This window comes from Passer domesticus, chromosome Z (assembly GCF_036417665.1).
Source record: "Passer domesticus isolate bPasDom1 chromosome Z, bPasDom1.hap1, whole genome shotgun sequence".
Lineage (NCBI taxonomy): Eukaryota > Metazoa > Chordata > Aves > Passeriformes > Passeridae > Passer > Passer domesticus.
Window position 1 is genome coordinate 53,874,591 of NC_087512.1, and position 27,451 is coordinate 53,902,041.

General features: G+C 36.9%; 1 protein-coding gene across 21 annotated transcripts in view; it reads right to left on the reverse strand.

Annotated features, from left to right (window-relative positions):
• FER (FER tyrosine kinase) overlaps window positions 1-27,451 on the reverse strand; it is a 160,468-nt gene that overhangs the window by 49,529 nt on the left and 83,488 nt on the right. For 20 of the 21 annotated variants that reach the window (XR_010353706.1, XR_010353707.1, XR_010353708.1 and 17 more), the window contains 4 exons: window positions 24,570-24,692; window positions 5,532-5,588; window positions 2,422-2,537; window positions 159-253 (listed from right to left, as the gene is read on the reverse strand). Coding sequence is in view for 17 of the 21 variants with exons in the window: in XM_064404888.1 (XP_064260958.1) it covers window positions 159-253; window positions 2,422-2,537; window positions 5,532-5,588; window positions 24,570-24,692 (391 nt within the window). In the remaining 4 variants the exon portion in view is untranslated. Of the gene's footprint in view, window positions 1-158; window positions 254-2,421; window positions 2,538-5,531; window positions 5,589-24,569; window positions 24,693-27,451 lie in introns of those variants that run through there. The other variant, XR_010353709.1, reaches the window with a different exon arrangement.

Genomic DNA, 27,451 nt, shown 5'->3' on the forward strand with positions numbered 1-27,451 from the left:
ATCCAGCATTTCCAAAGGTTTGCCACACAGGTGACATTTGAGGTCAGTCATAAGAAGGCAGAATAAGACAAATAGAAAACAATACATTTCACATTATGGAAACAATGAAACCTATGGAAATATGCTGAAAAAAAAAAAAAAGGGAACAAAACAATTACCTGGAACAAGTTCCATAACAATATATATAGGCTGTCGTTGAGTGCAGACTCCTATAAGTTTTACAATATTAGGATGATCATATTGTTTAAGTATTCTGCAAAACACATAGGAAGTTTATCATATTAATAAAACTGACTGTACAGGCTGATTAAATATTACAGGAAAATATCTAAAACCTTTAATGTTACTTTAATTGAAGATGTCATTATTGTTATCAAAGAAAAAAAAATATCATTACTGTTATCAAAATCAATGTAACAAATCAATCACCACTCTGTTTGAAATGAAAATAATAACGGATTCATTAATATATCAGAAAATATTATTATAATTTTACCATTTGTCTATGTGACACTTATCTATAAACTGAAAAATTGCCTGATAGAACCCTTATAGAACCTACAGATATATAGGTATAGATATAGATACAACCTATATAATCAGAATTTCAGAGGTGGACCAGAAGTAGAGCTACATCAAAACAGTATGCACAGCTTGCCTGTATGCTTCCCCGCTGTATTGTTCAAAAGCACACTTGTTCCAATTTTACTTTGAGAGATTAATTAATACAGTAAGTTTTAGAAGACTATAAGGACATCACTTTTGAGAACTAAATGAAAAAATTACATCTTTTGACACAATTATTTAGTAAGAACACTTCCAGCCTAAAACAGCATGCTATGATTTGTAAGTGAAAAGAAGAGCAAGAAAAAACTCTACAAAGACCTTGTAACTTAAATGTTCCTTCTGATATTTGCTGACCCAAAGCACCTCCTCTTTTTCCCTTTTTCCCAAGGATCAAGAGTAAAATACTAACCTACACACACATTTAGCAAAAAATAACACATTCCATTTCTTCAGACCATTTTTTCTTATTAGTGTCAAGCTGCTTAACAAATGACATAACTCTGCTGTTGCCAAGTTACAAGTTTTTTTAATTATTCAATAGATAGGGTAGCTGATCCTCATTCTATAAACACAGATAGTATCTTTTTTTTTCCAATACTGATCATACTGGCTTGGGAGTGGAAGCTAAAACATATGAAGTCTCATAGCAAAAAGGGGCAATGTGGAAGCCCAGGGCACTGGGAATATTTCTCTGTCTGCTCTGGGGTGTCCTGATCCCCAGAGGAGCACTGACTTTGACCCTCATTCATGGAGAAGTTTACTAGACTTCAAGATAGATTAGAATCCACAAAAGTGTGACATAGATTATAGAGAGCAGTGTAGGTGTATCACTTGGTGAGAAATTTAGTTGGGATTTTTAGTATATTGCGGATGGAAGCAAGGTGAAGGGCGCAGGGTTTCTTCTTCATGCTTCTTCCTTCCTCTTCATGGGTTTGGGTGGCATTTTGTAATTGGGCAGAAAAGTCCACTTTGGGATCAGTTATTGGGTTAAAAGGGAAAATCATCTAGGTGTTTGTTCTTAATTGGATAGTTTAGTCTTAAAATACTTTGTAACAAGAGTTTATTAGACATCTTGTGCATTGTAATGAAAAGCTGCTGAACTCAAAGTAGTGAGATTGTTCTTCTGATGAGAAATAATAAACACCTGAGTCCAAACATGAATTACTGTCTCAAGTGCTCTCAATCCAGACCCAGAGAAACCAACAACCGGGACCCCAGCAGAGCAAGGTAGTTAAAAATTATTACATTTATCTCAAGACAGCCCTCTCCCTGGAGTCTCAGAATCTACCTATGCACATCAGTTGACACTCAGAATGCTTTGCACATTGTGTCATGTCTATAATTTGGAAAATAAGCATATAATCTCATGCTGATTGACACAGTATAAAATACCTCTATTGGAGCAAACTCTTCTTACAAAGAGAAAATTACTAAATGGGGTCTATACCCCACTGAGAAAAGTAATCTGGGCACATTTGATCACCCCTACTAGCCATGAATATAAGGCAGGAGTTAGGCCTGGTATAATCACACTTAAATTAATAACATCTTCTAGTCTTCTTATCCCAATCCTCATGGCACATCTTAGAATGAAAGCACAAAATTTTATTTTACAGGTGTGGCTTGCTTTGTTAATGAGATGGTTTCAGCAAGTGAAAATGCTACTGCATTCACGTGTTAAAAATGCCAATGCTTAGTTACCAGAGCGACAGTTGTGGATGTACTGAGAGAGAGAAAGGAAGGAAAAGTTTGACTTCTGCTTTTTTGAATTTTTAAGAAGGTCAGGTTTTGTAAATGCATCTGGTGATAAAAACTGAAAAAAAAACCTGCCACAAATAATTTTAGAGAACCTACCTGGCTTCAGACAGAAATTTTATTTTCAGTTCCTGAGGAAGATCTTCTTTGCAAGTTTTTACAGCAACAGGGGTTTTATCCTTTAATGTTCCTTTATACACCTCACCAAAATTACCCTGAAATCGGGAGAAAAAAGATAATTCCAGGTAAATAAAATCTTAATGAATTGCCAGAAAAAAATAATGCAGAGAGCTACTGAAAGTAGACCAGAACTCTAGGAAGTATTTATGAAGTCTAATGAGAATTTCTTTCAGTATCTGCCCTAACCTAAGCCATTCACTCTGACATAGTACATTTATTATATGGACACAGCATATGAGCTCTGTTTCAACCTTGCTGGAAAGAGGAAAAAACCACCATTAATTAAGTAATTAGAATTTTCTCATAAAACCTCTTAGTAACTTTTCAAATCAACTGACATTGACTGTAGTACTTTGTTCTTCTTATTCTTACTCCTGCACTTTTTCATATTCACTCTATCGTATTTTGTAAATAGGTTTTAACTCCCAGTCTGGAAGAGACCAAAAACTGATCTCAAAAACTGTGACAAAACCCACCAAAATAACATAAACATTCTCATATACAAGAAAGAAAAAATACAAAATACGAAGAATGAAAACACTGAATATTAATTTTTATCATAAATTAAACCCACTGCAAAATGTATTGTTGGGTGTGGTGATTCAGAATTTCTTTAAAACCCAAGCTCAGCAGTGCTCTATAAAGACAAATCTGTAAGGCTCCCTTTGGACAAGACTTTAGAAAGCAGCTCCTTTTATAATCAGACATTTTAGGAAGTGAACAACATACCCCCAAGGCAAGTTAGGCTTTCTTCAGCTTTCATAGAAGAAAAATGAAGCAATAAATACCAGAAAATAATCCACCAAAATTCGAAGATGCATTTTTATTTAATAAAAAGGAAAATTAATCAGGACACAAATTGAAACAAGAAGGAAATTGTGAGGTATAAAACACTGGTATCAATGAAAAAAAAAACCTCAAGAGAAGGAAACAAGAAGAAAACTACAGATCTCACACTTGTACTTAAGCTTTGTATTTCCCAAAGAAAAAACTTCCCAACTCAATTTTGAAACTACATCTGATTAATTTCTAGACATACTACACTTCTATGTCCTGGTGTCTGGGGCTGCATGTGACTTTAAAAAAGTCTGCTGGAGATTTTTTCCTTCCTTTGCTGAGTTATGAAGATTTCATTACATAATGCAGCTGAATTTAGTGTTGCCAAAGTAAGATGACAGAAAAGGAAAAAAAGAAACTCAGATGGAAAAGAGTAATGTGCTTCCAGTAATAAGGGAAGAAATGCAGAGCTGAACATGCCTGCAGAATTACTTCCTGTATGCTGGGACAAGGAAGATGTAGCTGGCAAGTGAGGCTTAGGATCTCTGACAGTCCTTCTAAAGCACTTCCAGAGGCTAGCACACTACCTCTCAGATCTGAAATGGCATGAGGAGCCCAAGGCAAGCAGGTGAGCTGCTCCCAGGTCACTTTTCCTCTACCATTCTAGTCAGAAGTATTTAACAGTGAAATCTAAACCCACCCTAATCTTTATTTAAGTCTTGAAAATGCTTTACCTCTTTATTGACAATAATCAACATTATTAGATGCATGATTTTTAGTATACCACATTCCTATTATGCAACTTTCATTTTGTGGGGTATTATGGAATTAATGCTGAGTAAATAAAATGACCACTCACCCCTGAAGTGAAGGAAAATCTTCATCTTTTTTAAACCTTGCATCTTTTACACATTAAAATTTTGTGATTTCTTCCTCATCTTTTCCAGGCTACTCAAGGTTTTGTAGACTCTCAGATTTCTCACTTCTGTGGTGAATGGCTATAGCTTATTTCACATTTTGTCATACAGATGCGGATGTTCCTGTCATTCTTATCTTTTTTAGTATGACCACATCTTCTTAGAGGTGAATGCATAAGAATCATGCTGTGTTCCAATAAAGTTTTTATCCTGTTCTGTATTTTTTAAAGAACATCTTCTATAATTCCTTTAAAATTCTGAGTTTCCTTTACTGAATGTTAAAAATGTTTTGTGCTAAAAACATGGAATGCACATGTAAATTGAATTTACTAAAAATGCTTTTCAAATTGCTTCCACTGTCTTTACACTAAATCAAAACTAATTCATATTTCTTTTTTAACAAGTCAAAGATTTTTCTGTGGCTGGAACATCTTTATTTTTCTCCATTGATACTATCCTGTTTAAGAATGTGAAGATCCTGCAGTACCTGTATTTTATGAAGGCACAACTCAATCTGGTCATACTTTTTGTCAACTTAATCTGCCAAAGAGCTTTTTTTCCTGGGAAACAGAAGTTTATGGCAGTATTTTATTTTCCTATTCTTGAATTCCTTACTGATTTTTTTAGTGTGTACCATAGTAACAATGCAATTAACTGCTTTGATTTGTCTCTTCCTCATTAAATCTTATTTTCTCAGCTTTTGGAAAATCTTTTCAAACTACTCTGTGTCCAGAGTAACACCCAAAATGGTCTTTGCAGGTGCAAAGGTGCCAAAAAAGTGAGAAGTTTGCGTGATTTTAAAGACCTGTAGTTTCTAAACAGACTTTGTAAACTACGTGTTTATGAACTATACAAGATTTAATAAGATTGTGAAATTATCTAATTCCATCAATGAATGAGTGAAAATAATCATGCACAACAATTAGCATTTGTTTTAATAAATAATCCTTTAGTCATATCATATCAAATTTTATACACAAAAGCATAAACATACACCTGTTTCTCTACATGTTTTATTTATATTTTGCAACATTTTTCTCCAACTACAGAAAGTAAAACAGCCACATTATGCTTTATTGAAATCAAGTTAGCTCAAAACACTTCCAAAAGAGAAAAAATATGTATGCTAGTTAAATACTTTCAGCACAACCATTATAATGTTTACTAGCAAGTGTGATTTACACGTGTTTAAAGCATAAGGCTGTCTTGTGTATTAGTGTAAAAAATGACGTAAAAATTATATACCAGAGCAATTTAAAAGAAAAGGTATAGAGAAATAGCTTAATGATTACAGTATACTTACTCAAATGTTATTTACCTCACTTTATTACTTACTTTGCCCAGTAATTCCCCCAGTGTGACATCTTCATGATTGAGAACCCACTTCTTATCCTATGAAACGGAAAGCAGAATTTTCAGTCTGTGCAAATATGCAAGATACAGTTTCTCTAAGATACATTTCAGTAGAAATGGAGCTGAAGAAATATTACATTTAGAACACTCAATCACAAGCATACCAAGAAATTTTAAAGTTAAGCATTTATAATTCAAGAGTTTAGAAATTTTGCTACACAATAAAATAGTGAGTGATACCATATAGCAAGTTTTTATTAGAAATTAAGCCTACAACATTATGGTACGTAGACAGATAAGCACTATGTAAAGTTTCACACAAACTCTGGAAATTATATTCTATTTATCTGATTTTAACAATTTGTCAATTGAAAATTAGATAAGAAAACTTATCTTTCATTTTAGCATACAAAGTAACTTCCTACTAAATTAATAAAACTCCCACATTTTTCTCCTCAGTGCACATGGAAATGAATTGATCTTTTGACTTGTCAACAAGACACATATTTGCATCTCTTACATCTTTTCCGGAAGTTGGAAATATTACAGGCAACTACTTGAAAAGATAATACATGCCAGGTAATGCATTTGTCCAGGCAAATGCATTTGACCATCCCCCTGTGCTGGGCAGGCAAAATACCCCTACCACACAAAATGAACAATACCAGATGACAACACTCTTTCACCAATCTGAAAAGGATGACAAATTCAGAAAGTCTTTTCTGGGGGTGGTCGCTCTGTTGTCGCTCCCTCCGGCACTGGGGATAGCTGCTGCAGCCACAAGATGTAAACTTTCGGTGTTTCCCAGGTCCCAGTCTGGAGCAGGTTTGAGTGGTTCCAAAAAAAGGGAAAGGAAAAACAGTCCAGGGAAATATTTGGACTGCTTAGCTAAACTAACTAATGAGCAGAAGCAAAAGGCAAAAGCAAAGCAGCAGCACAACAGAAGCAAGAGCAAAGCAAAAAGCAAAAGCTGCACTACATACTGCTCCGTCTCTGTGTTTCATCAGCTGTGGGGGAGCAGACAGACAAAAAACTAAAACAAAACATTGGCTCTTCAGAGCCAGTCTTGAAGGCACAGATATTACGTTAAACAGAACACACGGCTGGAGATACAAGCATCATAACATCACTTTAGGACATTTTACTCTTTATCTTCATATCGTCAACATACTACTAAGCATCATGCATTTTATTAATGTAAAACTTCTGTCTGTTCTCTCCAAAAAATTACAAGCTATACTTATCATGCTCTCAACGCATTCTCACACCGGACTACTGAATCTAGGCTCTATATCATGGAGCTGCAGGATTTTCCACTTCCATTTTACTCACTTAAAACTCTATCTTTTACTTGCTCAGACTTTCAAGACTTACACATTTCTTTCTATCTTATGTCTGTATGATTTAATATGCAGACAATGGCAGTAACATCTAACAAACAGTGATATTTGCATATCATCTTCACTTTAAAATTAGATCTCTCTGAGGCGCACATTGCGTTGTTTTATCTCTTTGCATTTTATCTACCACGTGTAACCTAGTCCTTGAGCAAAGACAACTCTACAAATGGGTTTGTCTGTACTTGAAGCAGAATTAATTTACACGGTCTTTTCTAACAAACTTCTGACATATACTACCGGGACTTTATCTCTATCTATTGTATTCAGGGATTCCGACTGGGCAGGACTTGCTTGGTTGGTGGAACTTTGGGTGTTCCACTAACCAGGTGGCTTTTGTTAAATGTTGCTCCTAATTTTTGAAAGGTTCTTTACTTAAGGCTTTTCACTGTGTTTTTAGTAGTCTATTGTACTTCTTTACTTTGCCTGCAGCTGGTGCATGATAGAGGATATTCACTCAATGTTATGTTTTTTAGCCCAGGTGTTGATAAGGTTATTTTTGAAAACAGTTCTATTGTCTGACTCAATTTTTTCAGGAGCATTATGTTTCTAAAGGATTTGCTTTTCAAGGCTCAGGACTGTATTACGGGTTGTAGTATGAGACACAGGGTAGGTTTTTAACTATCTTGTGGTGGCTTCTACCATTGTGAGCACGTAGTGCTTGCTTTGGTGTGTCTGGGGCAGTGTAAAGTAGTTAATTTGCCAGGCCTCCCCATACTTGTACTTGGACTACTGCTTACTATACTATAGGGGCTTTACCTTTCTGGCTTGTTTGATGGCAGCACACATTTTATAGTTGTGGCTAACTTGCGAAGTACTGTTCATGGTTAAATCTACTCTTTGGTTTCATGCTTAGTTGTAGGTGGCATTTTTACTTTGATGGCTTGAAGTATTATGGGCTTACTGAGCTAGGAATAACTTTATTTTGTGTTTTTAATTTTGGTCTATCTTGGACACCTTTATTTTTGAAGCTTGGTCTACCTGCTCATTATTTTGGCACTCTTTATTAGCTCTGTTCTTGATGACATTGGCATTTATATAGTGGACTTTCACAGGTAGCCTCCCTACCCTGGCAGCGATGTCTTTTTATTTTTCAGCAGATTAAATCAGTTTTCTTCTTCACTGCTAGTTAGCTTCTTTCTACTTATCCAGCCATTCCCACAGAGCACTGGCTATTATCTATGTATCTGTGTAGAGGTAGATCTTTGGTTACTTCTCTTTTTGCAGTGTCTAGGATCAGTTGAACGGCTTTGAGTTTTGCATGTTGGCTTGATCTACTTTTTATTTTAGTGGCTTCTGTGATCTCTCATGTGGGACTTTATATGGCTGCTTTCTATTTCTGAACTATTCTTACAACGCAACAGGAACCGTCAGTAAAAAGAGCATAGCATGTTTTTTTTTGGTGGCAGTTGGTTATATAGAGGAGCTTCTACAGCTTGTGTTACTGGCTCTTGTTCTTCATCTGTAACATCAAAATTTTTACTTTTGGGCTAATTTGTAATTACCTCTAAAATCTATGGGCTATTTAGTTTACCAATACAGGTGTGTTGCGTGATAAGAGCAATTCACTTGCTCCATGTAACACTGGTGACATGGTGGGTGGAAGGAACTTTGCTTTTGAACATCTACCCTACTACTGGTAGTCGGGGTGCCAGGAGGAGTTGTATTTTTGTATTAATTACTTCTGAGACAGCTTGGACTCTTTTATAGTCAGCTAAGATTTTTTTCTTTCTTGGAGTGTAGTTAGCTACCCTCTGTAGCTTCGACTTTAAAATTTCAGTGACTGACTGAGTCTTAGGTATTTTTTGCCAAAGGCTCCAGGACAAACTATGGTTCCTAGCTGCAGAGTAGAGCATGTTCTTCACTTCTGGTTCTGTCTTGACTGGGCCAAGGGCTACTGCATGAGTGATTTTTTGCTTAATCTGGGCAAAGGCTTGTTGCTGCTCAGGGCCCCAGTGGAAATCATCTTTTTTACGGGTGATTAGGTAGAGAGGGCTTACGATCTGACTGTATTCAGGAACGTGCATTCTTCAAAAACTTATGGCATCGAGGAAAGCTTGTGTTTCTTTTTTATTGGTTGGTGGAGACATAGCTGTGATCTTATTGATGACATCTGTAAGAATTTGACGCCATCTATCTTGCTACTTTATTCTGAGGAACTGAATCTCATGAGCTGGTTCTTTTACTTTGCTCTTTTTGATGGCAAAACCAGTTCCTAGGAGGATTTGGATGATTTTCTTTCTTTTCTCAAACACTTTTGCAGCTGTGTTTTCTTACACAATGATGTCATCAATATACAGTAGATGTTCTGGAGCTCTACCTTTTTTTAGTGCAGTCTGGGTCAGTCCATGGCAGATGGTAGGACTGTGCTTCCATCCCTGGGGCAGTGGGTTCCAGGTGTACTGCACTCCCCTCCATGTGAAAGCAAACTGAGGCCTGCATTCTGCTGCCAGAGGAATGGAGAAAAATGCATTGGCAATATCAATAGTGGCATACCACTTTGCTGACTTGGGCTCAAGCTCATACTGGAGCTCTAACATGTCTGGCACGGCAGTGTTCAGTGGTGGAGTCACTTCATTCAATGCACGGTAGTCCACCGTCAATCTCCATCCTCCTTCAGATTTATGCACAGGCCAAATGGGGCTGTTGAAGGGTGAGTGGGTCTTGCTGACCACCCCTTGGCTCTCCAGCTCTCAGATCATCTTATGGATGGGAATCACAGCATCTCAAGTAGTTTTATATTGTCGATGATGCACTGTGGAAGTGGCAATTGGTATCTGCTGCTTTTCTTTCTTTAGAAGTCCCACTGTAGATGGATTCTTAGACAGTCCAGGCAAGGTGTTTAATTGCTGGACGCTTTCTGTCACTACAGCCACTATCTTGAATGCCCACCTGAGTCTTTTTGGGTCTTTGAAATACTCAGTTCAGAGATAATGTATGCTCAAAATACATGGGGCCTCTGGGCCAGTTATAATAGGGTGGTTTTTCTACTCATTTCTAGTCAGGCTCACATCAGCTTCTACTAAAGTTAAATTTTGTGATCTCCTTGTCACACCAGCAATAGAAACAGATTCTGTCTCTACATGTATTGATGGAATTAATGTGCACTGCACACCAGTATTGACTAAAGCTTCATACTCTTGTGGTTCTGATGGGCCAGGCCAACAAATCTAGACTGTCCAGAAAACACGGTTTTCCTGTGCTTTTCTTTGGCTAGAGGCAGGACCCCTCTAAGCTTGGTATCCTTCTTTCTCTGCACATGTCTTGGAGGTTCTTTCAAGGGGTTCGGACATGTCATCATCATCATTAAGCCTGGCAGTTTGGCTATGGGCAACTGGAGCTGCTTTCTTTTTGGTGGAACTTCTTCTCTGAGCTCTGTCTTCTTTTAATTCACACACTCGTTGGGCCAGAGCAGCAGCGGATTTTTTATCCTATCTCTTATGTTTTTTCCACAATGATGCAGGAAGAACCACAGCTCTGTTCGTGGGGTGTACCTTCTCTCTCTATCTACGGGATGTCTGCACTGGGTACCAGAACTTCTGATCTGTACTGCTGAGATTTGGATAAGTTCTTTTCTAATATTTTTCTGAGCTTCTTACGATTCTCCTCTATCTTGTCTTCTAATTTCTGCAGACGTTTCTACCGCTGCGATTCTGGCATGTGTTGGGCCATGTACAGCATTTGTATAAGCTCAGAGCTTCTTTGCCATATCAAGCACGGTCTCGTCCCTGTCATCATGCTTCATTATGGCTGAAACAGAAGCAATTTGTGTGGCCCAAGTTGTATAAGTTTTTGCGACATCACAGATGTACATGGTACTAAGTCTGGATTCTTAGTTGTTATGTTATTTGAGAAGATAATCTCCGCCACTGCTATTTCTCTCAGGCATTGGATTTTTTGTTTTATGGTCTTCTACTGGGTTTGCTGCATATAGAGATCATCTGCACATAGGTATCTTTGTGTTATACTGTTTAAGACTTGTGTTCAGAGGCTGTAAGGGTTAGCTCTCTTCATCATTCTTTGGCTGATGAGAGGATCATGTGACAGGGATTCCAGATGCCTTGCTTCAGTGCCGTCCAGAACTGTACTCTCACTTGCAGCATCTCAAAGACAGATTAACTAGCTAATTATGGATTCATCAGATCGTCAGGTGTAATTCTTCTTTAGGCCACAAAGGTCCTTTAGGGAAAAGGACTTAATATTGGCTTTTGATCTTGCACTTGTTGCTTTGACTCCTGATTTTATGTCAGGAAGTGTTGAGGGTCTTTTTCTTGCATCATCATCATTATTCACTGGTCAATCAGTCTTGTTTGTGCACTTTCTACTTCTAGTGCTAGTAGCAACAGCCATTGGTTGAGGCTTATTGTCTGGTTTAGCTGCTGGCTTCACGCCTGGGGTGTTGGCTGCAGCCTGAGTGACTGGGATAGCTGCTGATTTATCTCCCTGCCCCCTTTCTTCTGTCTGCTGCCCTAGAGTATCTAGCAGTGTGCAATAAGCATATGTCAGGGCCCAGCTCACTGCAATGATCCTTTTCTTCTTAGGGTCATCATGGTACTTCTCTCTCAGGTATTTCCCCACCTCAGCTGGGTTCTGAATTTGTTCATGGGGAAAGTCCCAGACTACAGAGTCAGAGAATTCCTTCAGGATTTGGCCTGTATCTTCCCATTTCCCACACCACTCAGGACTTTCTATGCCTGGGTCTACTCCTGGGTCAGTGGTCTCACCAGCCCATCTAGAAATCTCAGCCCTCATTCTAGAGAAGACTGTACAGAGGAAGCTTACCAGGTTAAATACCAGAAAGATGGTCTCTTCAATATTCAGGGGCAACTGAACATTCTCCAATAGTGATGTAACAAATTCAGAGGAGAAGAAGGAAAGCAAAGGCTGAAAAACCTCATCCCCTGCTCCTCCTCTAACAAACTGGGTGCATAACCATAGCCATGAACCATTCATACCTGGAATAGACCCCAGCACATTTATGAACTTCTTACAAATCATTACCACCAAGCCCAGCAGAATAGCTATTCTGGTTACTGCTCTGCTGCTGTAAAAACTAGGTATTAGAGACAATACTAGAGCTATTTTTGGATAAGAAAACAAACCTAGGGACACAGAGGTATTAAGATCTCAAAAAACCCTAGGGACCAGAAAATGCATGCAAGCCTTCACCCCAAGAGCCATTACGAATTCAAAAAGCATGACTATTAACTGCTTTGTACCAACACAGACTAATGGTAACCAAAATGCACTCAAAACAAGGTTTTTTCCACTCTCTCTCTTGCCTCAGATTGGGCGCCAAATTTTGTCATGAATTAGGGCAAATTTTGGAGAAAACTTCCAAAAGGGCGCCCCCCAGAAAGCAAACCTACACAGCTCCTTCCCCCTACCAGTTCAAGAAGGATTCCTCAGAGAGAAGTGGAAAGAACGTGTTTATTTAACAGGCAAAATACCCCCAGCACACAAAATGAACAATACCAGATGACAACACTCTTTCACCAATCTGAAAAGGATGACAAATTCAGGAAGTCTTTTTTGGTAGTGGTTGCTTTACTGTCCGTCTCTCTGGCACTAGGGATGGCTGCTGCAGGCCCAAAAGATGCAAAGTCTCGGTGTTTCCCAGGTCCCAGTCCGGTTTGGATGGTTCCAAAAATGGAAAGGAAAAACAGTCCAGGGAAGTATTTGGACTGCTTAGCTAAACTAACTAATGAGCAGAAGCAAAAAGCAAGAGCAAAGCAGGAGCACAGCAGAAGCAAGAACAAGAGCAAAGCAAAAAGCAAAAGCTGCACTATGTACTGCCACATCTGTGTGTCCCACCAGCTGTGAGGGAGCAGACAGATAAAAAACCAAAACAAAACATTGGCTCTTCAGAGCCAGTCTTGAAGGCACAGAACATAATATACACCATAAACAGAACACACAACTGGGGATACAAGCACCATAACATCGACCTAGAACAAACAGTTAGCAAAGATTCAATTGCTCATCAATCCTTACTTCAGTGAGCATACAGTGGAGTTGTGTGCAAGGCACTGAGAACAGTTTGAACAGCAGATGGTTGCTGCAAAAAATGAAATCCCATTTTTCCTTTTCTGAGCTATGAGACTAAAATGTTATCACTAATATCCTAAACATCTTCAAAAAAAAGGGCAGTTTTTCTCCTGCCCATCTCCCTTCATTAGGAAAAGGGAGATGACTTTGATTACGTCAAAGAGATCACAAATTACTATAACAGGAAGACAGGAAGAAAGCTTACAAATTATCTGCAGTAAATTATAACAGCTTTCAATAAAATAGAAAACATAATCATGATCTCATACTTAGTGTTCAAATTCCCTTAGGATTATTTTTCTATAATTCTCAGTAACAATTTCAATCATTAAGAATTCTAAAATGGTACTTTTTCAAATTAAAAACCATCTGTAAAGCAATTAGAAAGTAAATTTTTAAAAACAGATGTTTTGAGAATTAGTTATGAATTTATGAGCCTCAGCTTAAATATTTGGTTTTAAAAATTTCACAATTTCTAAAAGAAGACAGAAAAGGGAGGGGGAAAAAAGCCACCTGTGCTTGTATTCAGTTTCAGAGAGCCACCAAACAACATCAAGATGCTTACTCAAACTCCACAGCAAGATCTCTCGAAGAAGAAGAGTAAGGAAATCCTGATCAGGTTTCAACACAGTATGAGTACGACCTTTATGTTATCATCGCTGTTATTTACTCATCTCATGTTCTCTGTCACATTATTCACTCTTACTAGTTCAGAAGGCAGTATCTATACCAAACACTGTCACTATTTTTAATCCTAATTGTAGATGTAGCAAAAGTGAAAAAGGATAAAAAACTTTATAGGCTGGAAACTTCAGCTGATTTACGGAGCCCCAGAAGGAATAAACCAATCTCTTATTGCTTTAAGAGAACTCAAAATGTATGACTTCCCGATCTTAAGAATCTATCCCAGCACAGCATGTGGCATTTATGAAAAACCTAAATATCCCTCCGCTTTCCCTCATCCTTAACATATATTAATCCTTAACATTCTTCTAAAAAATCTCAAAATAGAGGGATATTGTCAACATCTCAGAAGTCAAGTGCATATACACACATGATGCCTGTTTCTTCATGTTTTAAGCAGAAAAGATGCATCAAAAATACTTTGGAAAGTACTATTTGCTCTCCTTCTTCCAAATTAAATAGGAAACATCAGTAGTATGAATTACTGCAGCTAAGAGCTATTTCTCCACATCAACAAAAATGGAACATTAATCTTTCATTTCCAATACTAAGCATAATTGGAGTAAAATTTCTTTTTATGCCTACGAAAATCAGAATCACAGACAATTTTCATCAGATGGGTATTCAAATCTCACTTATCAGAACTTGATGAACCAGACCCGAAAGAAAAAAAAAAGTAACAGCTGTGTACATGCAGGTAGGACTTATCAATGTAGGAATGAGAAACTGCCTTTTTAGAGAAGTGCTATTTTTGATACCACCTATGCCAGTAGATCTAATGTTCGTATCAATTTCATTAATCATAAATTATGTGTTTCAAGTCCTTCAGATTAAGTACAGAAATAAAGGTAGCTGATGGGAAAGATTTTTCATAAGAAAAAGTGGGTTATACAGGAGGGGTTTTGAAAAACCTCACTGGCAACTTCTTTAAAACTGTTTCAGAATAAAGATTCATGAGCTGTAAAAATTGTTATGGAAGCTGCTTTGCATTATTAACAGCACTGCATTAAGCCACACTGAAGAAACTCAATGTAAGCTGTAAAAGAGAATAATAGCACAGACAGGTTTAGCTCCTTGGGAAAAAAGTACTGTTTTATCTGACTTCTTATGTTGCGTAAAAACTTTGTGAAGTTCAACCCTCCTGCTAAACCAAATTCTAAATTATCATATAACAGGAGGAGAGAAGTAAGATTTGGAAAAGCTAGTGTGCAATTTATAAACTGCAGAAGTGACCTCAGATTATCTGCACAGCTGTTCTTTGACCATTCTTTCTTGAAGATCAGTAGACAAAGCGACTGTACAATTCAGCATACAATACCCATTTTCCTCAGGATTTCTTTTGCAGTACCTCCCTAAACTTATGTTTTCTTATTCATGAAAGGGCTAAAATGATGCTGAGGACATTTCACAAAAAAACAGGAAATAAAGAAAAGAAAGAAGTTTAAAAAAACAACCGAGAAAAGAAAAATACATAGAATGTGAAATCCTTTAGCACAGGAAAAGGAAAGCCAAGTTTATGTCCAAACCATTCTATTTCAAGCACATAAAAACACATACTACTCCTCTCAACTGAATACAGTAAATTCAGCTACCAAAACAAAGTACTCTGAATCATATGTTAACCAAACATATTCAAACAGAAAAATTATCAGCTCTGGATCAGGTATGCCCAACAAAACACTCAAAGGCAAACAAAACCATGGGTTAACATGGTTTTCATTTAAATATTCCACGTAATTTAAACAGAGAGGAATGGAAAAGCAGAGTCACATTATGCATGCACAACATTTTCCCCAAACAATTATTACAATAGGCTAAAGTATTTCCACACATGTGCAAACACATTTTCACTTCCACCCACACATGAAAAAGTGTGTCAGATGGGGTTGGGGGAACTGCAGGTGTTTGTAACAATGTCCAAGACAGTCTCCTTGAACTATACAAGATACTTAGCTACATACTTAGTTCCATCCTGACTTAACTTCAAAAATATCCAGTTGTTTCCAGTTAAAAGATTTCTTTACCCCAGAAAGAGAAACACTTAATTCATCCCTCAAAAATAATGTCTAAGTTTCACTGGTCAGCATTCAATAGAGTGCTACAGTTCCACATTAGAGTTTCCACCAAATTACTGTTTTGTTCAAAGCAAAACCCCAAGATCTTTCATTCTATGTTTTTCTAGCCACACCTGCTCATTTTGCATTGTCTTTCATAATCTTCAAACAATATGTTAAAACCACTGAGCTGGAACAGAAATAACATGTCAAAATTTCAAATAATCTGTTGTATTAGCTAATTTGTGACTTTGAGAGTGCAGTAAAAAGGCAAAGCCACAGTAAGGAAACTGCAGCCTTAACTTAGGAGATTTCAGTGTACCAGTGAGCTTGGCCTGCATTCCAAGCAAGATGTTGGCTTTGAATCAGAAGTCATACAACATTACACAGATGCCAAGAGTTTAAAAAGTACATGGTGCATTGGGCTTTCTACATCAGATGTATACAGTTCTTTAACAAGATATTGGTAGTTTCTCACATACCTCATTATTCAAATAGCAAAAGCACTGGAAAATGTCTTAGCAGCAGAAAAAACCCTGATCAATGAAGGACACACAATGGGAAGCAGCACACACACCAAAATGCTCTGCTAGATATTGCCAGATTCTATTATTACTTTAGTAATCTTCTGAATGCTGTCTTCAGCAATCTTTTTTTCTCCTGTATTAGTGACAAAATTTGCATGTGTGGCCTGTAGCAATCTACGCTTTGTTGCTGTGCTGGTTCTGGCTGGGGTAATTTTGTTCACAGTAGCTAGTATAGGCTATATTTTAGTTTTATATGTTAAATTATTCTTTTGATCATGATGATTACACATGAATCAATCTTTATGGCATTCATGTGTGCACATCGTCCTCTAAAATTAAACATGACATGTAAACAGTGAACATGAATGTTCTGAAGAATTTACCACCTATTCTAGCAGCTATAAAAGTAGGTGGGAGGGGACAAAGTTAAGACAACTGACACCAAACAGACCAAAGGGGTATCCCATACCATACAGCATCACTCTTGGCATATAAAGCTGTTCAAAAAGAAGGGTGGAAATGTAGAGTGAAGGCATGTCGTGGTGCCTGGAGTTGTGCTCCCCCAGTTGCAGAACTTTGCTTTCCCCCTTGCTGATCTGCAAGAGGCTCCTGTCAAATCCTTTCTCCAACCTATCCAGGCCTCTCTGGATGGCAGCTTGACCCTCTGGTGTATCAGCCCCTGCTCCAAGACTGGTCTCATCAGTAAAACTGCTCGTGGCCTATCACCCAGTTTGTTAATGAAGAAGTGGATGAAGGAAGGATTGGACACAGTACTAACCCTAGGGGTGCAGCAGTAGTTGCTGGCCTCCAATTAGACTTTGCACCACTGATCACCACCCTCTGGGGGTGATCTCAACTTTAGTAATACACCATGTAAAGCGTTGGCAACTCTCTTAGGAAGAAATCCAAGCGACAGGAAGGATAGAATTGCTAATAGCATTTACTTCATTATGAACTGAGCATGACATCCATGCACTACCCTCAACAGTAGGATAAGTACAGTATTTACCTTGCAAATAAGGAATCCTGAAGCCTTACCTATTCTCACCCCTGAATTCCTCCTTAACCAACATTTAAATAAACAGATCTTCTTGAGAATTCAAACACTATTACATACACCAGATGCACTAACCTGATTTAAGAAAAACATACCCTTCTTACCCTGTAGCTCTTTTTGTGTGTATCCTTTATTACTCCACAGCTGAAATGTCATTTCACTCCTTTTTTTTAACATTTTGTTCCACTTAAATTAGTGGAGGCCAAAATACTCAAGCAACCACAAGCTACTTCACAGTAGCCCACTGTGCACATATGTAACTCTACAAAGGAATTTAAGAACATAGACACTCATTCCTATTCTTAATCTACACTGTGTTTTCTGACCCATGTTTAAAGAAGGTTGTGTGCTTGTCAACCACACACTATGAAAATACTGAAAACTCAAAGCATTAAAGTCATCCTGACTGCACTAGTGAAAACAGGAAGAAGAATATAATTAGAGGACTACATGAAGTTTACAACTCACAGTCTTATAGAAAATAATTATTAGGGAATGTCTGAATTCCAAATATGGGGAAGAAGTCAGAATCCATAAAAAATCCCTAAGTATGTTAGTTCAGCAGAAAAGCTGCTGCAATCATACACAATTCTAGTATTTTTTTTTTTGCACTGTATTAATATCTGGTTATAAAGCTTCTGATTAAAAACCTCAGTTTTTACAAGTGCTCCACAAGGCACAATTTACACCTAGAATATTACAGAACACAATCAGTCCTTTGATTTTCACATGTATATACAAATGATCAGCAACAAAATCTAGCAAATCTACATCTTTGATGAAGGATGCTTTAACTGAAGTAGTTTATTCTCTTAGGTATCAGTTGTCAAAAAAATTAGTCTTAAATCTTTCATTTAGTAATTTTTACCCCTTCCTAACAACATACCTTTTTATTTTTTTGTAAGAATGAAGGGCTTGCTTCCATCTCTTGCTTTATAAATTTTACTTATTTTTTCTACTTCCTAGTGTTTCAGTTGTGTTTGAGATAATTAATTTTATTCAATTTGCACTGCACACAGCAATATGGCATTCTGTAATTTTTTAATATGAAAGTTGTACAGAAAATAGGAATGAATATGTTGCCGAGGTTTTATTTAAAATTTCAAGGACAGAGAATTTTCTTTATGAGATCGGTCAAAAATTACATTGTGTTTGTTAAAATGAAATTAATATATTTTATAAAATACTCTTTTTTCTTAGGTTTGAGCGTAATGCTTACACCCTTTACGAGCGTTATCTTTCAATTTTAATCTAAACCTGATCATGGAAATACCAGAAAAACAAGACTGAACCAGAAACATTCAAAAGAGCAGATGTTTATTGCCATGGCATCTAAAAAAACTATAAAAAACTTTGATCACTGAATATAAAACAATGCTTGTTACTCTTTGTTCAGGTAGCCTTATCTGCCTCCATTATTATAAGGCATTTTAATGAGATTTTTTGAGAAAATAAATCCCTTCAATTTTGAAGTACTCAATATATCTGAACCTATACATAAATTAGGTTCAGTACTTTGTTAGCACAAAGAGTAAATTACTCTCTTTTTTCCCTTTTCTCTACAGGATGACATGCCTTGACAAGTACAGGCCACCATTAAGGATGATGCATTCCTCTTGTTACCTGACAGAAATATTGCAATAATCTCTGCTAAAAAAATGTTAAAAGCAAATCCTGTGACACTTCTCCAAATTCTGAAGGAATGAGAATGTGATTGAAATGCACCTCTAATATTAAGATATGAAACTCTGCTCTCAAATGTCAATAGCTGCAGGCTATATGCTCATTTAATGCATATTATTTCCTGTAAGTATGTCTTTTGCATATTATAAACAGTCACTTTTAGTGGTGATCAATTTCCTTAAAGAAAACTGAAGACATATTTTGACATTTAAAAATGCATGTATTAGACTTTAACCACACCCATGAGAATTACAGCTATAGGCCAAAAACCAACACCCAAAGATCACTACCACCAGGTGCATCTTGGCATTATACAGAATACCTGGCCAAATTAGTGGTATCATACAGGTAATCCAGGGTGTCACAGAAATCCTCTTTGGAGTTACAAATCTAGCCAAGGCAGAGCTGCAACAACTGCATCACTCGATGCAACAGGCTGCATCTGCCTTTCAGATTCCTGCTCCTCAAGAGCTGTCCTCAGGTCAAACAGACTCAAGGTGATCTTCCCCACAGGCAGCACCATTACTGCCACTGCTTCCCTCTGCAGCACCTCAATTTTCTCCAGCCATGAAATGAGCATCTATAATTGTGTGACAGCATTACTTTGTGACAGACTTGGCCTTTGCAAGTCTCCTTGTTTCTAACCAGTATCTCCCAGCAGGCATAAGAGCGTTTCCCTGAAACTGAGACTGTTCAGCAGCCTCCTTCAATTCCTCCTCTTGTACTTTGCTGGCCTGGGGGACACACACTACCTGTACTCTAAGCACAAGTGTTGTCTGCAACAGTGAACCAGCTTGCTTTGCTAAAATAAAACAAACCACCCAATTTTTTGCCAAAAAAACATAAGCATAATTAGATTTTCACTAATGGATTTTCATTAAGAAAATCTAACTTAAATTTATAGCTCCTCAGAATTTGTTTCTGTGTCTAACTCATCAATATATTCATACCTTACAAGACAGTACTAGATCTGCAGAGAATTCCCATGTCACTTGTGAACTTACTTAGCAGCACCAGAAACACTACTAAGAAATGCCTGGGTTTTTTTTTCTTTCAGCACTTTTCTGTCACCCCATCATTTATGATCCACCATTTTCCTATGTACATAAAACGTGTCAGACCATATCACAGGTTTCTTTGTCACATAAAAACAGATCCAGAATTTTTAAATTAAAGTTACTCGTAACAAACACATGGCTTAACTCATCTGACAAAACAGCAGTTAATTTTTTTCCATAAGCTCAGAATTTGAATTAACCACAGCATTCATATACCATTTCAGCACTAGTGAAATTGTAACAGATCTCCAGAGCGAACCAATTGGTGCTCAGAATCTGAAACATGTATTTGGGAGAAAAGCATCACTTCAGGCTAAATCTTTCCTGGTTCTGAAAACTGAGCTCCCTCCCACGAGCAGCTGTGCATCCTGGGCAGATTTGCTTCAAAGGTGTATTTATAATCCAAGTGAAAACTTCAATACAGGTACACTTAAATAATTCCTTATTTTTTTGATGATTCTCTTTCCTAGTATTCAAACTGAAGCCCATTCACACCTTAATACAGGTTTTGTAATCTGTAAAAATATAAAAAGAAATTATATTTCAAGAAGTCTAAAAACCTTCAAAATAGGAGGTCAAAGATGTTAGAAGGTTAAAATACCTCCAGTATGGTTAAAACAACATTTTTATATAATAAAGCCCTTGGGTGTGCTTTGAGTAACTCAGTGACTTTGTGTACTAGTCAATCCATCAATAACAACCTGAAGAATATAATGTACATTTTTTCTAGAAGATTATAAATAAATATGAGACACTTTTCCATTAAAGGAGTTACTTGCAAGTATCTTTTTAATGCTATCAGTTTTTCTAATTTGAATTCTATTATTATAGAATCATTAAAATTCAAGCAGACCATTCAGTCTGCATGAAATGGGACATGGGATGGGCCTTTTGTTACACAATTAAGCCTGTTCCTTTCAAGGGTAATGTCACAGAAGGTGGACACTAATTTTACTAATTAGTAAAGGAGGATGAATGATTGTGGGAAGGAAGGAAAGCAAAAGCAAACTAATAAGGACAATGTTGGTTTTTTTGCTGTGAAGTTTGTCATATTTAACTTTCAATTTCTAAATAGGTTATTACAGGGACATCAATTTGCATAAGAAGATCAAAGATTACATGAAATGACAATGACTGCTCTGCAGCTATAATGTGAACAAAGCAAACACAGATTTTGCAGATGCCAAATGAACTTTAAGGTAATGATTAAAGACATCTTGCTAATAGCACATGATGTATAAATTACCCCCAACACTACGTGTCAGAATGCATATGCTACTTCTGAAAATGACTTAAAATGTCTTTGCTCTCTCATATGAAAGCCAGAGTTCCATGCAAATTAAAAAGGAAAGGTCACAACACTCTTTTACTTCACTCTGAAGTACTTCTTTCAGAATACAGCAAATAGTTTTTATCAGATGGGAGAACTAAAAGCACCATAAAATTATAGCTCAAACCAAAACAATTTAAATATTTTTGAGAACAGCAGCTCTTAAGAAATTCAAATCACATAGCTAACACCCTTTTCAACATTGCCTTATTTGGCTCAAACTGCTGGTCAGGAAGCATTAAATACACTATACATGGGTTTCAATTTACTCCAAGTATATTAGTAGCTATAGAAACTGACATCCTCTTTCATAAATTCATGAAAGCCTACATGCAACTTCAACATGTATATTTTTAAAAGCCAGTTTCCCGTCACCCAATACTTTTCTTAGTACTAACAGTCACCCTTTCCATTCCTTCACATAATATATCAGAATGGAAGCAGAAAGGTTTACTAACCCTAAAGGAAGTACTCTTGAATATTAAGACTGATGCACACTGTTTTGAATAGAAAGTTGTATTTTTTTTGAGTTTCAGAGTTAAAAACAAGTCAGACCAGGCAGACCTCTTTGGTTTCGCTGCCAAAGAAAAGCTCCTTAATTACCCATTAATGGCCGGTGATTAACTATTGTTTCCCTGATGCTGGCCGCTTGCCAAGACACCAGGACAGACTACTCCAAGGTAAAGAGAATAGGAGTGACGTCAGAGCCAGTATGCAGATGAGAAATGCATCGCGCCCTGAATTTTTACAGTTTTTATAAGAAAAACCCCTAAAATCACGAGCCAACAAGTGACTTAAGTGACGTCTAAGGATGGGAGCGTAGTCCCGTACCTGCTTAGACCCTTTTTGCTTCTCACCCTAACCTAAAAAGATACTGATTAAAAAGACACCCCGGGGTGTTAGACAAACAAGCTAGGAATCTGCGACTCTCCCGTGAGGACAGAATCCCCAGCTCTGTCTGCAGACCAGCGGACAAAGCTGCATCACCCGCCTCCTCTGTGCCACGCCTGGGAGCAGTGGCGGTGTGGGCGCAACCCGTCGATTTCTCCCCACCTGAGCTGATTCTTCTTAATAAAGGCATTAAAAAGGAGAAGGATCTCCTGCCCATCTATTTCACACACCAGGACAAGATAAGCCTTATGAAAAAAGAGATGCAGCTTGTGGATTTTATGCATAGATGCTGATTACTTGCATAATTTTTGGGAAACCTGAGTAATTGAAATAGTTGTCCACTGCAGCTCAGATCAACTGCCAACTAGCACAATCCAAGAGGAAATACTATTATTTCCATTAATTTTTAGTTAATACTGAGTTTAATTGATACTAACTCAAGTCAACAAACCCGGGGAGGAGTGGACCCACTACATTTCCCCCTGAATAGAAGAAAAACAAAAGGCCTGTGGGAAGTTTGGGTTTTTCCTTTTGTTTTCTTTCTCTCAGATAATTATCTCCCATTTTGTTGCTATGAGACAATAACAACCAGGTACTTAACAGAAAAAAAGAAATTGTCCCGGGAAAGATGCAGTTGACTACTCTCTTATCTGGGGGTTTCTCTCGGAGGGGCAGTGATACCGTAAGAATTGAGGAAGAAATAAAGAGTGCTGAGGCACCTGCGAGTTCCCTCTTGCTCTCTTGGTTTTGGAAAAAGGTCGGAGCTGCTGCTTGCGGGGGAATTCGCTGCTGCCACCGGAGTGGTAATGGTGGAATGACCAGGAGTGCCATTTGGGAGTATGTTTCCAGGGACCAGAAAAATTATTCGGCTATAGTTACAGAAGCCGATGGTTACATTAAACGCTCACTCCATGAAGAGAAAATACAAAATGAAACAAAAAAGGAAGGAATAAGAAACTCTATCTTTAAAGTAATCAACAGAGAATGAAGAATGAATGTTGTTTTACAGATTAGGTGATCCAGTTTATCAGACAATACCTAAGATTATGTGATGATATTTTATACTATCGTTTTACATGTGCTAAAACAGGGCTGCTCTCACATTATGTATGGTCAAAAAACAGAAAAAGCATTACACATTTAAAACAAACATGTTATTAAAGGGAGAGAGAGAAATTTGCAAACAGACTTTCAAACAATTTGAGTTTGACTACCCCTTATTTGTAGCCTAAACCATTTATATAAAAATAATTACACATCAAAATTAATGTCCTATGCTTTCTTACATGATCTACAATGAATGCAAGCAATAACTTAGGTTCAATGAAGCATCAGTTTGGTAATGAGCAAGATATTAACATAAAACACGTATTTCCAACGTCCCATTCTTAAAATTTTAAATTTATATAGAATAGTTGAGTGCAGATTAAGTGCAATTTTGAGAAAAATAACATGCTTGACTTTCTTAACATTATTAGTAGGAAAGAACTAGGACCCCGGAGAGTAGGTAACTAATGGTGAAATACAAATTGTCATACTTCCTAAAATTTTGCTGAACACAGGCTTGAAACCAGTCTTGAAAAAACAAATATATCAAGAACAAAAGGCTTACCCATAGTTAAGATGCAAAGATACAAGTGGAGTTGGCTTATGAATGAAATACCAACTAACAGACAGATACTAACTGCACAACTCCTGGAAGTAGTCAAGGAGAGTGTAAAACACTGATACAGTTTAATACTTAGCCCTTTTTATTTCTATCCTGAAAGACTTTCTGCAATAGCTTCCTGATTAAAAAGTGAATTTTTGTTTTAAATTTTCATTGCTGCTAGACTATCAATATCTTTTCTTGTGTCTAACTTATTTTTGCAATACAAAATAGGGACAAATTGCAGTTGTCATAAGTCTTCCAAATTGCATGAGACCTTCTCCATTACATAAAATAAGTTTTTTACTTTATAGAAGGAATGGCAATGAACTACTACGTTGAATTACTTAGTAGGGAAATCCAAATGTGAAACCAAAAATAAAAGTATGGTGATACTTGGTAAGAAGTTGAATGCCATTCTTTCAAAATAACAAAAATTAATGGTAAGAATCAGGATGGAGAGTTGTTTTAAGTGAATGTACTGCAGAGAGGTGAGAAGTCTGAAACAGATCAGGAACAGACTCCCAAAATCAACAAAAATGAAAAATCTTCAGAGAAGTTCCATAGAAGCTTACTTAAATTATAACAGAAACCCCCCAAAGTTATTGTCTGTTAAATAAAGGTTCTGGAATGTATGCATTACCTTAACAACGGGATTAAGCAGAACAACACTCGACTTCTTTGTAATAACTTGCTTTGTTGTGTAATGATGTTCTATGAGCTGAGGAATAGTTGGAAACCCAGTTCCCTCAAAACGATATTGATTCTGTATGAAGGCAAAAGGAAAAACTTATTTCTCTATAAGCAATAGTCTGAACAAGAAACTGCGAAAGTGCTTGACCAAACCTTCATTAGTAACAACACAGAAAAAAACGTACACTTTTATAGTTATTTTAGATTCCTTTTCTGACCTACTGAATAGCACTTATACTAAATTAACTGGAGTGATAGTTAAGAAAATGATAAATTAATAAATGCAAAATTACTGTATCAGTCATTTAAGGCAATATGATAAAATAACTATTTAAACTCTTAATTTAAATATATAGGCCAGTTAAAATCAAAACTATTACAGAGTGAAATAACAATATTGTAAACCAGAAAAAACAACACCAACTTCCTATTTATTTCTAAAAATTACAGCAAGCAAACTAAAAAATCTAAATTACAGAATACAAAAAGTGATAAAACAAACAGGAGGTACACAATACTATCCTAATCTCACCTCCTTTCATTTATTGTCTCCTAAAATTAGTAAATCCCTGGCATAGAGTATAGAATGCATGACTGGTCTTTAAAAAGAGTATCTATCAGGCATGTCCACATGAGCCAGAGACAAAGAGAAGTTGGGCAGGACCCTGCAGTTGATTGTGAAATATGATAAAGTCTCCTGCTTTCATAAGTCTCAGCATCTACAGACAGAGCTTTTCCCACAAGGCAGTAGCTGCCATAAGCTGGCCTGACAACGCAACAATGAACAAGTACTGCAATTTTAAAAACTCAGAGCACAGGTAGTGATTAAAGTTCATTTACACAAATGGGCAATGAACACCTCTACCACAGGCATGCCTTCTTTCTAGCTCGAAGGGCTGAATTCCTTGCATGGTGGAGTCTAAGTTCATTGTTTCCTTAAGGGTTAAAGCATTAACTTCCTGAAATGTGTCACTGCTGTTGGTAAAGACAGAAGGCTCTTGTCAGCTTTTTTTAACATTCACAGATGGCTATCATAAAAATGTTTCCATAGTCTGAACGTTTTGTTGTTTGCTAAATAGTGACTCAGGTTAGATTGACCGCTAACACTAGTTCCCATCCCTGTCAAGTAAGCTCCTTCATACTTCTGTCCTGATGATGCAAAAAACCTGCTGTACTGAGACTCTCCTCAGCACAACCACCACTACTGCCTATTATTTCCTCATTCCAGATCCAGCCACTGCCCATCTGCTGCCATTTACGTAAAACCTTTAGAGCAGCCAGTGTCCTTTCATTCCGTGTTTACACCCAATCCTGACCCTAAGATCACTAACAAACAAAAATTTTTAAATGGCACAGCCTCAAATAAGCAGAAGTGAAAACAATGGTAGCCTTGAATGATAGCAATGAATTTTGATGCTTAAAGCTGAATGATTAATTATTTATGAATTAATTTATTAATTTATCACACATACTTGTATCAAGATTAGCTTTTAAAATAATGGTAAAACCAGAGACAGAACACTTATATAACTAAAGGATTGTTGTTAAAATAGATGTCCTACTCTAACCTTCAGTACTTGATTCAGAAGAAAGAATGGAAATCTATCAATGATCCAAGAGTGTAGTTTGACCAATCAGAAACCCAATTCCACATTGTTCATACCAATGTAAACAAACAAACAAATCCTTTGTACTAAACTCTCCTTAAACTTGCCTACAAAAATGTCCGTGACTAAATCCCTCACTACATGACCCTTGCATTCCCAACACCTATTTTCTAGAGCTTAATAAGCTTTTTCCTCATTCTCAGAAAATTCACCTCATAGGAATGCATACAGCAGACTGAACATCTTTAAGGAAAAAAAAGTGTTAGCTTTCATGATTGACAAGAAAATCTACTACAAATTAATCCCAAGAGCAGATGAACACAATGCTCTATTACTAAATGTACAAGCAGGTAATCTCAACCTGACAATGCTGGGACTATCCAGGCCATGCAACAGTATCAGTCTTACATTTCAAATTTAACTGCTAAGTACAAAACTGTGGAGAGAAAGATAGCTTCTTTTGTTTTGTTTTGCTTTGGAGGAAACTCTCCCCCCACCACACACAAAAGAGTTAACTTACAGGTAGGTCCCAAAGTAATAGTTGGAACTTGGACTTGAAAGTCCAACTATCTTTTTCAAGATCTATTTGCACATATAATGATTTGCATTAAGTTATTTCAGTTAGACTATGTACATAATGTGCTTTTATTTCTGCTGGGTCAGATCAGGGTGCACCAAGAATCTTGTAAGACTCTAGGTATGGGTAATTTTACTGCTTTTATTTTCTCATTTAGCAGTCTGACATATAAGAATACTTTAAGGCCATACAATCAAAATAAAATAAACACTGTGTGTTCACTTCTACGAAGAAAAATCTAGATGAGAACTAATGAACGCTCTCCAGCGTGACAAGTGTCTATAATCATTAATCCTAGAGAAGCACGGCAACCTCTGTGAAGTCTGAAAAATATTACTGCTTCTCAAAAGAAAATAAACCAGGTACACAATATTGAGTTACCCCAGACATGCTGCATCATCTGGGGATTCAGACAATGAAATTCCCTCAGTATAATATCATTATGCAATTAAATGTGCGAATTTTTCTGCACATGGGAAACTTTATTACAAGAAACTGAAGAGACAGCACTACTGAATCAAAATGGAGAATGATTTGCTGCAATTTCATACTTTAAGAAAAATTTCTAGCAATGGTATGGGAACTGTCACATTCTGAATAAGTTTCAAATTCTGCAAGGTAAAAAGCAAATTTATTCAAGGTAAAAAG